Source organism: Cherax quadricarinatus, chromosome 31 (assembly GCF_038502225.1).
Source record: "Cherax quadricarinatus isolate ZL_2023a chromosome 31, ASM3850222v1, whole genome shotgun sequence".
Classification (NCBI taxonomy): Eukaryota; Metazoa; Arthropoda; class Malacostraca; order Decapoda; family Parastacidae; genus Cherax; species Cherax quadricarinatus.
In genome coordinates this window covers 21250510-21266730 of record NC_091322.1, presented here as the reverse complement: position 1 = coordinate 21266730, position 16221 = coordinate 21250510, and the positions used below count along the sequence as shown (strand labels likewise).

Below are 16221 nucleotides of genomic sequence, written 5' to 3'. Positions count from 1 at the left end.
CTCTTCCATACATTTATTAAATAATTGCACCAACCACTCCAAAACTATATCCCCACCTGCTTTTAACATTTCTATCTTTATCCCACTGTGAAAGAATAGAAAAATTCCAAGTGTTTTCGTGACTACTCACATTATCAAGGAACAATGAAAGTAATGCATCAAAGGAAGGCATATAAAGGGTCTAACCCACACCTCACTATCACATCCCACGACAAAGCAACACCTGACGTGCTACTCATAAGAAAGGGAGCACTGCGGCAAGCTCGCTGGCCCAACTAGACAGGTCCTTCACACAACCTACCAACAAACTCTTCTACCCAAGAATTAAGCATTTTAAAATTTATTATTTGTCCAATGTATTATTGAACAGTTGTATTAAGCAAGTGAATGTTCGACAAGAATATAATTGAATCTTGTTTCATAAAAAGCAGTTTTGGCAATAACATGAATATTTCCTTTGGTTTATATAAATAAGATCCATTTATAATTAATAGAATTTGGGAAGAATTTATTAATACATTGGACAAATAATGAATTTTAAAATGCTTAATTCTTGGGTAGAATAGTTTGTTGGTAGGTTGTGTGAAGAACCTGTCTAGTTGGGCCAGCGCTCCTGCTGCAGTGCTCCCTTTCTTATGAGTAGCACGTCAGGTGATGCTTTGTTGTGGGATGTGATAGTGAGGTGTGATCTAGACCCTTTATATGCCTTCCTTTGATGCATTACTTTCATTGTTCCATGATAATGTGAGTAGCCACGAAAGCGCTTGGAATTTCTCTATTCTTTCACAGTGGTTGTTTTGCATATTCTGAAATCACCTGTTTACTGTGATCTTATTGCTTATATATATATATATATATATATATATATATATATATATATATATATATATATATATATATATATATATATATATATATATATATATATATATATATATATATATATATATATTATTAATATATTTAGGAACTTTTAAATGTTGAGGAAGAAAGGGAGGCGGTAATTTCATGCACTGGCCAGGGAGGTATACCATCTTTTAGGAGTGAAGAAGAACAGACTGTAAGTTTGGGGGAGGTACGTGAGGCATTACGTAGAATGAAAGGGGTAAAGCAGCTGTAACTGATGGGATCATGTCAGAAGTGTTAAAAGCAGGGGGGGGGGATATAGTGTTGGAGTGGTTGGTACTTTTGTTTAACAAATGTATGAAAGAGGGGAAGGTACCTAGGGATTGGCGGAAAGCATGTATAGTCCCTTTATATAAAGGGAAGGGGGACAAAAGAGATTGTAAAAATTATAGAGGAATAAGTTTACTGAGTATACCAGGAAAAGTGTACAGTAGGGTTATTATTGAAAGAATTAGAGGTAAGACAGAATGTAGGATTGTGGATGAGCAAGGAGGTTTCAGAGTGGGTAAGGGATGTGTAGAGCATATATGTGAACAGTATTTAGATAAAGATAGGGAAGTTTTTATTGCATTTATGGATTTAGAAAAGGCATATGATAGAGTGGATAGGGGAGCAATGTGGCAGATGTTGCAAGTATATGGAATAGGTGGTAAGTTACTAAATGCTGTAAGAGTTTTTATGAGGATAGTGAGGCTCAGGTTAGGGTGTGCAGAAGAGAGGGAGACTAGTTCCCAGTAAAAGTAGGTCTTAGACAGGATTGTGTAATGTCACCATGGTTGTTTAATATATTTATAGATGGGGTTGTAAAAGAAGTAAATGTTAGGATGTTCGGGAGAGGAGTGGGATTAAATTATGGGGGATCAAATACAAAATGGGAATTGACACAGTTTCTTTTTCTGATGATACTGTGCTTATGGGAGATTCTAAAGAAAAATGCAAAGGTTAGGGAATGTGTGTAAAGGTAGAAAGTTGAAAGTGAACATAGAAAAGAGTAAGGTGATGAGGGAATCAAATGATTTAGATAAAGAAAAATTGGATATCAAATTGGGGAGGAGGAGTATGGAAGAAGTGAATGTTTTCAGATACTTGGGAGTTGAAGTGTCGGCGGATGGATTTATGAAGGATGAGGTTAATCATAGAATTGATGAGGGAAAAAAGGTGAGTGGTGTGTTGAGGTATATGTGGAGACAAAATACGTTATCTATGGAGACAAAGAAGGGAATGTTTGAAACTATAGTAGTACCAACACTCTTATATGGGTGTGAAGCTTGGGTTGTGAATGCAGCAGCGAGGAGGCGGTTGGAGGCAGTGGAGATGTCCTGTCTAAGGGCAATGTGTGGTGTAAATATTATGCAGAAAATTCGGAGTGTGGAAATTAGGAGAAGGTGTGGAGTTAATAAAAGCATTAGTCAGAGGGCTGAAGAGGGGTTGTTGAGGTGGTTTGGTCATTTAGAGAGAATGGATCAAAATAGAATGACATGGAGAGCTTATAAATCTGTAGGGGAAGGAAGGCGGGGTAGTGATCGTCCTCGAAAAGTTTGGAAGGAAGGGGTAAGGCAGGTTTTGTGGGCGAGGGGCTTGGACTTCCAGCAGGCGTGTATGAGCGTGTTCGATAGGAGTGAATGGAGACAAATGGTATTTGGGACCTTACGATCTGTTGGAGTGTGAGCAGGGTAATATTTAGTGAAGGGAATCAGGGAAACCGGTTATTTTTATATAGCCGGACTTGAGTCCTGGAAATGGGAAATACAATGCCTGCACTCTAAAGGAGGGATTTGGGATATTAGCAGTTTGGAGGGATATGTTGTGTATCTTTATACGTATATGCTTCTAAACTGTTGTGTTCGTAGCACCTCTTCAAAAACAGTGATTATGTGTGAGTGATGTGAAAGTGTTGAATGATGAAAGTATTTTCTTTTAGGCGATTTTCTTTCTTTTTGGGTCACCCTGCCTCGGTATATATATATATATATATATATATATATATATATATATATATATATATATATATATATATATATATATATATATATATATATATATATATATGCATATATATATATTTTTTTTTTTTTTTTTTTATCACACTGGCCGATTCCCACCAAGGCAGGGTGGCCCGAAAAAGAAAAACTTTCACCATCATTCACTCCATCACTGTCTTGCCAGAAGGGTGCTTTACACTACAGTTTTTAAACTGCAACATTAACACCCCTCCTTCAGAGTGCAGGCACTGTACTTCCCATCTCCAGGACTCAAGTCCGGCCTGCCGGTTTCCCTGAATCCCTTCATAAATGTTACTTTGCTCACACTCCAACAGCACGTCAAGTATTAAAAACCATTTGTCTCCATTCACTCCTATCAAACACGCTCACGCATGCCTGCTGGAAGTCCAAGCCCCTCGCACACAAAACCTCCTTTACCCCCTCCCTCCAACCCTTCCTAGGCCGACCCCTACCCCGCCTTCCTTCCACTACAGACTGATACACTCTTGAAGTCATTCTGTTTCGCTCCATTCTCTCTACATGTCCGAACCACCTCAACAACCCTTCCTCAGCCCTCTGGACAACAGTTTTGGTAATCCCGCACCTCCTCCTAACTTCCAAACTACGAATTCTCTGCATTATATTCACACCACACATTGCCCTCAGACATGACATCTCCACTGCCTCCAGCCTTCTCCTCGCTGCAACATTCATCACCCACGCTTCACACCCATATAAGAGCGTTGGTAAAACTATACTCTCATACATTCCCCTCTTTGCCTCCAAGGACAAAGTTCTTTGTCTCCACAGACTCCTAAGTGCACCACTCACTCTTTTTCCCTCATCAATTCTATGATTCACCTCATCTTTCATAGACCCATCCGCTGACACGTCCACTCCCAAATATCTGAATACGTTCACCTCCTCCATACTCTCTCCCTCCAATCTGATATTCAATCTTTCATCACCTAATCTTTTTGTTATCCTCATAACCTTACTCTTTCCTGTATTCACCTTTAATTTTCTTCTTTTGCACACCCTACCAAATTCATCCACCAATCTCTGCAACTTCTCTTCAGAATCTCCCAAGAGCACAGTGTCATCAGCAAAGAGCAGCTGTGACAACTCCCACTTTGTGTGTGATTCTTTATCTTTTAACTCCACGCCTCTTGCCAAGACCCTCGCATTTACTTCTCTTACAACCCCATCTATAAATATATTAAACAACCACGGTGACATCACACATCCTTGTCTAAGGCCTACTTTTACTGGGAAAAAATTTCCCTCTTTCCTACATACTCTAACTTGAGCCTCACTATCCTCGTAAAAACTCTTCACTGCTTTCAGTAACCTACCTCCTACACCATACACTTGCAACATCTGCCACATTGCCCCCCTATCCACCCTGTCATACGCCTTTTCCAAATCCATAAATGCCACAAAGACCTCTTTAGCCTTATCTAAATACTGTTCACTTATATGTTTCACTGTAAACACCTGGTCCACACACCCCCTACCTTTCCTAAAGCCTCCTTGTTCATCTGCTATCCTATTCTCCGTCTTACTCTTAATTCTTTCAATTATAACTCTACCATACACTTTACCAGGTACACTCAACAGACTTATCCCCCTATAATTTTTGCACTCTCTTTTATCCCCTTTGCCTTTATACAAAGGAACTATGCATGCTCTCTGCCAATCCCTAGGTACCTTACCCTCTTCCATACATTTATTAAATAATTGCACCAACCACTCCAAAACTATATCCCCACCTGCTTTTAACATTTCTATCTTTATCCCATCAATCCCGGCTGCCTTACCCCCTTTCATTTTACCTACTGCCTCACGAACTTCCCCCACACTCACAACTGGCTCTTCCTCACTCCTACAAGATGTTATTTCTCCTTGCCCTATACACGAAATCACAGCTTCCCTATCTTCATCAACATTTAACAATTCCTCAAAATATTCCCTCCATCTTCCCAATACCTCTAACTCTCCATTTAATAACTCTCCTCTCCTATTTTTAACTGACAAATCCATTTGTTCTCTAGGCTTTCTTAACTTGTTAATCTCACTCCAAAACTTTTTCTTATTTTCAACAAAATTTGTTGATAACATCTCACCCACTCTCTCATTTGCTCTCTTTTTACATTGCTTCACCACTCTCTTAACTTCTCTCTTTTTCTCCATATACTCTTCCCTCCTTGCATCACTTCTACTTTGTAAAAACTTCTCATATGCTAACTTTTTCTCCCTTACTACTCTCTTTACATCATCATTCCACCAATCGCTCCTCTTCCCTCCTGCACCCACTTTCCTGTAACCACAAACTTCTGCTGAACACTCTAACACTACATTTTTAAACCTACCCCATACCTCTTCGACCCCATTGCCTATGCTCTCATTAGCCCATCTATCCTCCAATAGCTGTTTATATCTTACCCTAACTGCCTCCTCTTTTAGTTTATAAACCTTCACCTCTCTCTTCCCTGATGCTTCTATTCTCCTTGTATCCCATCTACCTTTTACTCTCAGTGTAGCTACAACTAGAAAGTGATCTGATATATCTGTGGCCCCTCTATAAACATGTACATCCTGAAGTCTACTCAACAGTCTTTTATCTACCAATACATAATCCAACAAACTACTGTCATTTTGCCCTACATCATATCGTGTATACTTATTTATCCTCTTTTTCTTAAAATATGTATTACCTATAACTAAACCCCTTTCTATACAAAGTTCAATCAAAGGGCTCCCATTATCATTTACACCTGGCACCCTAAACTTACCTACCACACCCTCTCTAAAAGTTTCTCCTACTTTAGCATTCAAGTCCCCTACCACAATTACTCTCTCACTTGGTTCAAAGGCTCCTATACATTCACTTAACATCTCCCAAAATCTCTCTCTCTCCTCTGCATTCCTCTCTTCTCCAGGTGCATACACGCTTATTATGACCCACTTCTCGCATCCAACCTTTACTTTAATCCACATAATTCTTGAATTTACACATTCATATTCTCTTTTCTCCTTCCATAACTGATCATTTAACATTACTGCTACCCCTTCCTTTGCTCTAACTCTCTCAGATACTCCAGATTTAATCCCATTTATTTCCCCCCACTGAAACTCTCCTACCCCCTTCAGCTTTGTTTCGCTTAGGGCCAGGACATCCAACTTCTTTTCATTCATAACATCAGCAATCAGTATATATATATATATATATATATATATATATATATATATATATATACATAGATATATATATATATATATATATATATATATATATATATATATATATATATATATATATATATATATAATGGGGTCCACCTCTGGTGTAAATTGTGGGACCCATAGCCTCGGAGAAGTGGATAAAAAGGCTTCAAGGAAAAATATTTGGATTTCTTCCTGAAGCCGTTTGAATATTTCTCTTATATATATATATATATATATATATATATATATATATATATATATATATATATATATATATATATATATATATATATATATATATATATATATATATATATATATATATATATATATATATATATATATATATATATATATATATATATATATATACATTGACAAAACATTCACAAAGATACAATAGAAAGTGAAACAACATAGGTAGCTCAGAGCTACATCTCGAATACTTCCTCCAGCTCCCCGGCGGTATAAACATATATATATATATATATATATATATATATATATATATATATATATATATATATATATATATATATATATATATATAGGATGGGGTCCACCTCTGGTGTAAATTGTGGGACCCATAGCCTCGGAGAAGTGGATAAAAAGGCTTCAAGGAAAAATATTTGGATTTCTTCCTGAAGCCGTTTGAATATTCCACTTCCATACCACCCCATCTTTTCATATTTATTTTTTTTTACTAATAGGAATATTTTATTACATAATATGATACAGAAGATTTAAGAGATACATTATTGATATAAAGGTGGCATATACGGTACATGTTGTTACGTGTGTATCACCGATTATAAGGCGAAAATCTCATCCAGCTCCTCAGAGCTGGGGCGTGTGCCCAAAATACAGCAGGCATTACCCCTTTGAACAGCCGCACTGAGCCGCTGGAACAGAAAACTAGCTGCCCTGGGATCCCTAGTTACCCTGATGAGTCTTTTTCCCAGCTCCTTAAGGAATTTAGATGCACTCTTTCCCCATGAGCCAAGGGTCTCTGAGCCTATGGGAACAAACATATAATGATGGGCAAGTTCTCCATATTTTCTAGACTTTTGGGACTCCCTGAAGCTGGCAGCTGCCCCTCCTTCCTCCCTGGTGTATTGGAGATAGGTATCAGCCAAGGTAGATGCACATGTATAGTCCCACACCACCTGCTTCCCATCTGTCCAGGCTTGAAGGGTGATACCATCTGGACGCTTCTGGCTGCCATCAGATCTGCATAGTTGGGGTGGCTCCCTTACTGCTGGGCATCCAGCTGTTGTGAGGCTTCTCTTGATAATGTTATTAACCTCCTCATGTCTTGCAATCTTTCCCTCGGATTTACGGCACACAAGACCATGGTACCCGAATCGGTCTGCTGCTTCACTGCCACAAATACACCTGTGTTCGGCGAGAATAGGGGCGGCAAGTCGAAGGGCAACACCGATGCGGATGGTCTGTGGGTCGAGACGTGTGCCAAGGCTGGAGTTGGGAACAGCCAACAGAAAGTCCCCAGCATGAGGGGCTCTCACTGCCAGCAGGCGGGCTCTATCCTTCCCTGACACACTCTGAAGCATTGTTGAGGCAATATTTTCCACTATTGGACCATCCCAGTGCGATTGTTTGTAGTTGTTGGGGGGAGCAGGTCTGGCTCCAGAGCCCGTTAGATTATCCCAGATCATTGCTCCCTCAATGAATTTTTGGTCCTGGACTCCTATCGTGTCCCTAAGATGTTCAGGGAGAATCGCTGCTACAAGCTCTCTGGATGCAATACACGAGGACAGAAAAGCAGGTAACGCAATCTGTGATGACTTGCGGACACCAATGCCTCCTAATCTGACTGGAAGTGTAGCTTGGTTCCACTGCCCGTCTTCTAGAGTAAGGTTAAGTACTTTCGTAAAAATCTGCCTCAGAATACTGTCATATTCGTGCAGTATAGGGTTATTATATGAAGGTGCACATCTTAGGAAATATGTCAACCTGGGCAGACTCAAGCACTTTGTGAGAAGGTACAAGGCATCGTGGGTGTCCAGATTGCCTATTCGTTGTTCCATTCTCCTTAACTCTTCCAATTTCTTCCTGAGAATTGTGTCAATGGCATTGCTTCCCAGAGGTGCTCCTAGCAAGACACTATTTATATTTATATATATATATATATATATATATATATATATATATATATATATATATATATATATATATATATATATATATATATATATATATATATATATATATATATATATATATATATATATATGCTCCCTCACAACCTTGTTAGTGTGACTTGTAAATGGTGCAAGTCGGAGCGAAACGTCGTCATAAGCTTCTCTCTGTTATGAACGGCTCGTCTGTGTAGTGATCATGTTGACCTCGGAGGTCACTCAGTTCTCGCAGGCATTAATAAATATTCACGAAGCAATAAAAATCATTAAACAATCAAAGCAATGAACATAAACATTCATCACAAATAATAACTATTATACCTAATAATATAGCCAGCATAACATATAAAATCCATTGAATTATTAATGTTAAAAGACTCCCTAGCAAGTTCTCCGAGGTCCCTATAGGCACCTCTGTAATTATAAAAGCCATGATGAAGGCAGAAAGGCATAAAACGAACGTAAACTTAAAATATGATCAAGGAATGCCAAGAGGCAAGCTTGTTAAATGTATGTAATCAATTAAAAAACACAGAACAACGTGTTTTCAGAGCAGATTGCTCTAAAACTTCGTTGCTCTGAGGTGGAGAGGTCACTGTACCTTACAGATGGAGGGGTCCTCGTCAGAGCCGTCATTGCACTGCTTGCCGGAGGCGCACACATGACTGATGCTGATACACACACCACCAGTGTTACACTCTATCGTATTAGAACTGCACCTCGACGCGTCAACTGCTGCTGGAAAAAAAAGAAAAAAATTCTAATTTACAATTCTATCGAGGGTGTTTTTTTGAAGATATTTTTAAGGGGGGGGCAGAGCAGTTATTTTTGTAGGCAGGTAAGACACATAGGCAACAGTTAGGCAACTTTTTTTCCGAAACGTTTAGCCTACACAGTAGGCTTCTTCAGTCGAGCACAGAAAGTAGGCAGGAGCAGTAGAGATGTGAAGACGATATAATCTGTCCATCACCCTTGAAGTCATAGATTTAAGAAGCCTACTGCGTAGGCGAAACGTTTTGGAATAAAGTTGCCTAACTGTTGCCCATGTGTCTTACCTACCAACCTGTCGGTATTTTATACAATTTTGATATTCACAATTATTTTTGTACTTGACTAGTTATGTTTGTGAGGGTTGAACCCCAGTTTCAGAGTCCACAGAGCATTTCATCTGAGTATCACAGTTAGTTCGCAGGGAGATGTTAAAATTACTAAATGGAATTTATCCCCGTTACTTCTTCCCCCTACATTATGACTTAAGAAATCGTAATGACACGATTGCAAACAAACCATACCCCCGGCCGGGATTGAACCCGCGACGGGCTGGAGTTTTGAGACTCTATGACCGCGGGTTCAATCCCGGCCGGGGGTATGGTTTTTTTTTCTCCCTACATTATCCTCGTCATGAGCTTCCAACATACTGATGCTCCTCTGGTTGTTCAATATTATTTTTTTTCTCTTGTTCTTGTTACTCAGATGCCAGTTTAAAATTATTTCTTTGAGGTTTAAGGAGATGATCTCAGGTCTCTAGATCGCCACTTATTTCTTCATTAAGAGACATGAGTTTTCTTATTTCCACTTACTTTCTGTAACTTGCTCAGCTACTTTCTGTAACTTGCTCAGCTATCAAAACTTTGGAGTCCAGTCCCTGGACCAATTATATACCTCTGTAATCTTTTGACTACCGCCCACAGGATGGGTATGGGGTGCATAATAAACATATTAAACTAACACTTACTTTCAAAACTCTCTATGGAAATTTCCTGTTGAAACAGAACATTGTTCACCTCTTCACAGCTCTTTTGCGAACATATTGTAATATCCCTGTGATTCAAGCAGGTGTACAGCTGTCATCTGTGTCACTCAAGCAGGTGTACAGCTGTCATCTGTGTCACTCAAGCAGGTGTACAGCTGTCATCTGTGTCACTCAAGCAGGTGTACAGCTGTCATCTGTGTCACTCAAGCAGGTGTACAGCTGTCATCTGTGTCACTCAAGCAGGTGTACAGCTGTCATTTGTGTGTCTCAAGCAGGTGTACAACTGTCACCTGTGTCACTCAAACAGGTGTACAGCTGTATCTGTGTCTCTCAAGCAGGTGTACAGCTGTTATCTGTGTGACTCAAGCAGGTGTACAGCTGTCATCTGTGTGACTAAAGCAGGTGTACAGCTGTCATCTGTGTGACTAAAGCAGGTGAACAGCTGTCATCTGTGTGACTAAAGCAGGTGAACAGCTGTCATCTGTGTGACTCAAGCAGGTGTACAGCTGTCATTTGTGTGACTCAAGCATGTGTACAGCTGTCACCTGTATCATTTAAGTAGGTGTACAGTTGTCACCTGTGTCACTCAAGCACGTGTACAGTTGTCACCTGGGTGACTAAAGCAGGTGTACAGCTGTCGTCTGAGTGGCTCAAACAGGTGTACAGCTGTCACCTGTGTGACTCAAGCAGTTGTACAGCTGTCATCTGTGTGACTCAAGCAGGTGTACAGCTGTCATTTGTGTGACTCAGGCATGTGTACAGCTGTCACCTGTGTCAATAAAGCAGGTGTACAGCTGTCATCTGTGTGACTCAAGCAGGTGTATAACTGTCATCTGTGTGTTTCAAGTAGGGTGTACAGCTGTCATCTGTGTGATTCAAAGAGGATTTACAGCTGTCATTTTTGTGACTCAAGCAGGTGTACAGCTGTCATCTGTGTGACTCAAGGAGAGTGTGCAGCTGTCATCTATGTGACTCAAGCATGTTTACAGCTGTCATCTGTGTGTCTCAAGTAGGGTGTACAGCTGTCATCTGTGTGATTCAAAGAGGATTTACATCTGTCATTTTTGTGACTCAAGCAGGTGTATAGCAGTCATCTGTGTGACTCATGCATGGTGTACAGCTGTCATCTGTGTGATTCAAGCAGGGTGTACAGCTGTCATATGTGTGACGCAAGGAGGGTGCACAGCTGTTATTTGTGTGACTCAAGCAGGTGTACAGCTGTCATCTGTGTGTCTCAAGTAGGTATACAGCTGTCATCTGTGCGACTCATGCATGGTGTACAGCTGTCATCTGTGTGACTCAAGCAGGGTGTACAGCTGTCATTTGTGAGATTCAAGCAAAGTGTACAGCTGTCATCTATGCGACTCAAGCAGGTGTAAGCTGTCACCTGTGTCACTCAAGCAGGTGTACAGCTGTCATCTGTGTTACTCAAGGAGGTGTATCGCTGTCACATGTGTCACTAAAGCAGGTGTGCAGCTGTCATTTGTGTGATTCAAACAGGTGTGAAGCTGTCATCTGTGTGAGTCAAGCAGGTATACAGCTGTCATCTGTGTCACTCAAGCAGGTGTACAGCTGTCATTTATGTCACTCAAGCAGGTGTGAAGCTGTCATCTTTGTCACTCATGCAGGTGTGCAGCTGTCATCTGTGTCACTCACGCAGATGTGCAGCTGTCATTTGTGTCATTCATGCAGGTGTGCAGCTGTCATTTGTGTCACTCAAGCAGGTGTACAGCTGTCATCTGTGTCACTCAATCAGGTATACAGCTGTCATTTTTGTCACTCAAGCAGGTGTAAAGCTGTCATCTGTGTCACTCATGCAGGTGTACAGCTGACATCTGTGTGACTTAAGCAGGTGTACTGCTGACATCTGTGTGACTCAAACACGTGTACAGCGGTCAAATGTGTGAGTCAAGGAGGGTCTCTAGTTGTTCCCAGACACTACGGTATTTCTTGAAATTTTTTCCCAGGTACGATTTTGCTGGTTATTACCTAGAGATCATTCAACCAGGCTGTGGGTCCGTGTACGGGTGCAGACGTGGGTGCACAAGGCTCCGAGAACCCTAGTGTTTTTTGCAAGGCGTGCAGTAAATGCTAGCAGTAATCAGTGGTAGTGACATCGTCAGTGAACAATAATACGAGTGATAACTAAAGTTATTAGTTAAAAATAGTCGAGAGGAAGCTGAAATTATCAATATTTCAAAGCGCCAAGCCGTTGTGGGTCTATAGGCGCTGTTGCCACACAGATTCAAACATACAAAGATCAAAGTGAGTGTGGAAGCGGCTGTTCAAGAATTATCAGCGTTTGGCTAACAAGTGAAATGTGGGGCACCATACAGTGAGAGTGAAAAAGTTAATAAGCAAAAGGGGAAAGGAAAAATAAAATATATAACAAGGGAAGGTGGCAGCAGTAGGCCTGCTTAAGCAGTGACGTCACGACAAGTTGTGTGCCATTATACATATAAAGTGAAGTGCATATAATGTGAAGTGTATACTATCATAAGTGAAAAGTGAAATCGCGTGAGGAACGAGGGATGTATGAGCACATGTGGCTATAATCAACACGGGTGAAGGATCTCCAAAATAGGGATTTAAGGACTACGTACGACGACTTCGTCATCAGCATCTGGCAACTGTCACGACCGTTGCCAGCGCAAGTATCACTCACCTATTTTGTGGTTTGCATGTTGCAGGCTTGTTCTGGCCTTGCATCGCTGTTAGATACTGGTCACTCACTCCTGCAAGCTATTACAGTAGTTATTAGTAGTAAGAATACTTAGGAAGCTAGGAAGTCCTCTCTCAACGTGAACAAGGAATAGGATAATAACCAGCAATAATTGATACTTAAATCCAGAAAGGGCAATAAGTGGAGAGAGTAGCATTTCTAGGAAAGACAGTTGGAACAGAGAGGTATAACAGATCTTTAAACCACACCATCTACCCCCCCTAACCATCCCTCTCTAATACACACACACAGGGGCAGACACTCATAGAAGCTTTAGACCCTAGTAGCAATTTCCACTTTTTACAACCCAGAAATACTGGTATGTATTAACAGTATCTACCCCTCATACCTCCCCAATACACATGAATACACATGTATACACACATACACACACACCTTTTAAGGGCAACATTGTAAGTAGGTGGGGTCAAGCCCCAGGAGAGTGGGGATCAGGTCACAAGAAGTTGCGGCCAGTCAAGGACCACTGACACACACACACACACACACACACACACACACACACACACACACACACACACACACACACACACACACACACACACACACACACACACACACAACACACACACACACACACACACACACACACACACACACACACACACCCAGACATCATAGCAGTCACAGAAACAAAACTCGCTGAGACAATAACAGACACAATCTTCCCAACAGGATATCAGATCCTGAGGAAAGATAGAAGGAGTAGAGGGGGAGGAGGGGTTGCACTGCTCATAAAACACCAATGGGGATTTGAGGAAATGGAAGGCATGGACATGATTGGAGAAAGAGACTACATTGTAGGTACAATTCAGTCTGGAGAACATAAAGTAGTCATTGGAGTGATGTATAACCCACCACAGAACTGCAGGAGGCCAAGAGAGGAGTACGAAGAAAACAACAGGGTGATGGTGGACACACTGGCTGAGGTGGCAAGAAGAGCTCACTCCAGCAGAGCAAAGTTACTGGTAATGGGCGATTTCAACCACAGGGAGATCGACTGGGAAAACCTGGAGCCACATGGGGGTCCCGAAACATGGAGAGCCAAGATGATGGATGTGGTACTTGAAAACCTCATGCATCAACATGTCAGGGACACAACCAGAGAGAGAGGGGAGGATGAGCCAGCAAGACTGGATCTTGTGTTCACCCTGAGCAGTTCAGACATTGAGGACATCACTTACGAGAGGCCCCTTGGAGCTAGCGATCATGTGGTTCTGAGTTTTGACTATATAGTAGAGTTACAAGTGGAGAAGGTAACAGGAACTGAAGGGGACAGGCCAAACTATAAAAGGGGGGACTACACAGGTATGAGAAACTTCCTGCAGGAGGTTCAGTGGGACAGAGAAATGGTAGGAAAATCAGTAAACGAGATGATGGAATATGTGGCAACAAAGTGCAAGGAGGCAGAGGAAAGTTTTGTTCCCAAGGGAAACAGAAATAATAGGAAGACCAAAACGAGTCCTTGGTTTACCCGAAGGTGTAGGGAGGCAAAAACTAAGTGCAACAGAGAATGGAAAAGGTACAGGAGGCATAGGACCCAGGAAAACAAGGAGATTAGTAGAAGAGCCAGAAACGAGTATGCACAGATAAGGAGGGAGGCCCAGCGACAGTATGAAAACGACATAGCATCGAAAGCAAATCTGACCCGAAACTGCTGTATAGCCACATTAGGAGGAAGACAACAGTCAAGGACCAGGTGATAAGGCTGAGGAAAGAAGGTGGAGAACTCACAAGAAACGATCAAGAGGTATGTGAGGAGCTGAACAGAAGATTTAAGGAAGTTTTTACAGTAGAGACAGGAAGGACTCTGGGGGGACAGACCAGACGGGGACACCAGCAAGGAATACACCAACAAGTGTTGGACGACATACATACAGATGAGGAGGAGGTGAAGAAACTGCTTAGGGACATCAATACCTCAAAGGCAATGGGACAACATCTCCCCGTGGGTCCTTAGAGAGGGAGCAGATATGTTGTGCGTGCCACTTACCACAATCTTCAACACATCCCTGGAAACTGGGCAACTACCTGAGGTATGGAAGACGGCAAATGTAGTTCCCATTTTTAAAAAAGGAGACAGAAAAGAGGCACTAAACTATAGACCTGTGTCATTGACGTGTATAGTATGCAAAATTATGGAGAAGATTATCAGGAGGAGAGTGGTGGAGCACCTGGAACGGAACAGGAGTATAAATGCCAACCAGCACGGATTCACAGAAGGCAAATCCTGTGTCACAAACCTTCTGGAGTTTTATGATAAAATAACAGAAGTAAGACAAGAGAGAGAGGGGTGGGTTGATTGCATCTTCTTGGACTGCAAGAAGGCCTTTGACACAGTTCCTCACAAGAGATTAGTGCAGAAGCTAGAGCATCAGGCGCATATAACAGGAAGGGCACTGCAATGGATCAGAGAATACCTGACAGGGAGGCAACAACGAGTCATGGTACGTAATGATGTATCACAGTGGGCACCTGTGACGAGCGGGGTCCCACAGGGGTCGGTCCTAGGACCAGTGCTATTTTTGGTATATGTGAACGACATGACGGAAGGGTTAGACTCAGAAGTGTCCCTGTTTGCAGATGATGTGAAGTTAATGAGGAGAATTAAATCTGATGAGGACCAGGCAGGACTTCAAAGAGACCTGGACAGACTGGACACCTGGTCCAGCAAATGGCTTCTCGAATTTAATCCTGCCAAATGCAAAGTCATGAAGATTGGGGAGGGGCACAGAAGACCACAGACAGAGTATAGGCTAGGTGGCCAAAGACTGCAAACCTCACTCAAGGAGAAAGATCTTGGGGTGAGTATAACACCGAGCATGTCTCCGGAAGCACACATCAATCAGATAACTGCTGCAGCATATGGGCGCCTGGCAAACCTGAGAACAGCATTCCGATACCTTAGTAAGGAATCATTCAAGACACTGTACACCGTGTATGTCAGGCCCATACTGGAGTATGCAGCACCTGTTTGGAACCCGCACTTGATAAAGCACGTCAAGAAACTAGAGAAAGTACAAAGGTTTGCAACAAGGTTAGTTCCAGAGCTAAGGGGAATGTCCTATGAAGAAAGATTAAGGGAAATCGGCCTGACGACACTGGAGGACAGGAGGGTCAGGGGAGACATGATAACGACATACAAGATACTGCGGGGAATAGACAAGGTGGACAGAGATAGGATGTTCCAGAGAGGGGACACAGGGACAAGAGGCCACAATTGGAAGTTGAAGACACAAATGAGTCAGAGAGATAGTAGGAAGTATTTCTTCAGTCATAGAGTTGTAAGGCAGTGGAATAGCCTAGAAAATGACGTAGTGGAGGCAGGAACCATACACAGTTTTAAGACGAGGTTTGATAAAGCTCATGGAGCAGGGAGAGAGAGGGCCTAGTAGCAACCGGTGAAGAGGCGGGGCCAGGAGCTAGGACTCGACCCCTGCAACCACAAATAGG

General features: G+C 41.7%; 1 protein-coding gene across 1 annotated transcript in view; it reads right to left on the bottom strand.

Annotated features, from left to right (window-relative positions):
- The window catches only part of LOC138853473 (uncharacterized), a gene marked incomplete at its 3' end in the record, with an annotated part of 47238 nt that overhangs the window by 15593 nt on the left and 15424 nt on the right, over window positions 1–16221 (bottom strand). Inside the window, 1 exon segment of the mRNA XM_070090245.1 lies at window positions 8877–9013. Coding sequence (XP_069946346.1) covers window positions 8877–9013 — 137 coding nt within the window.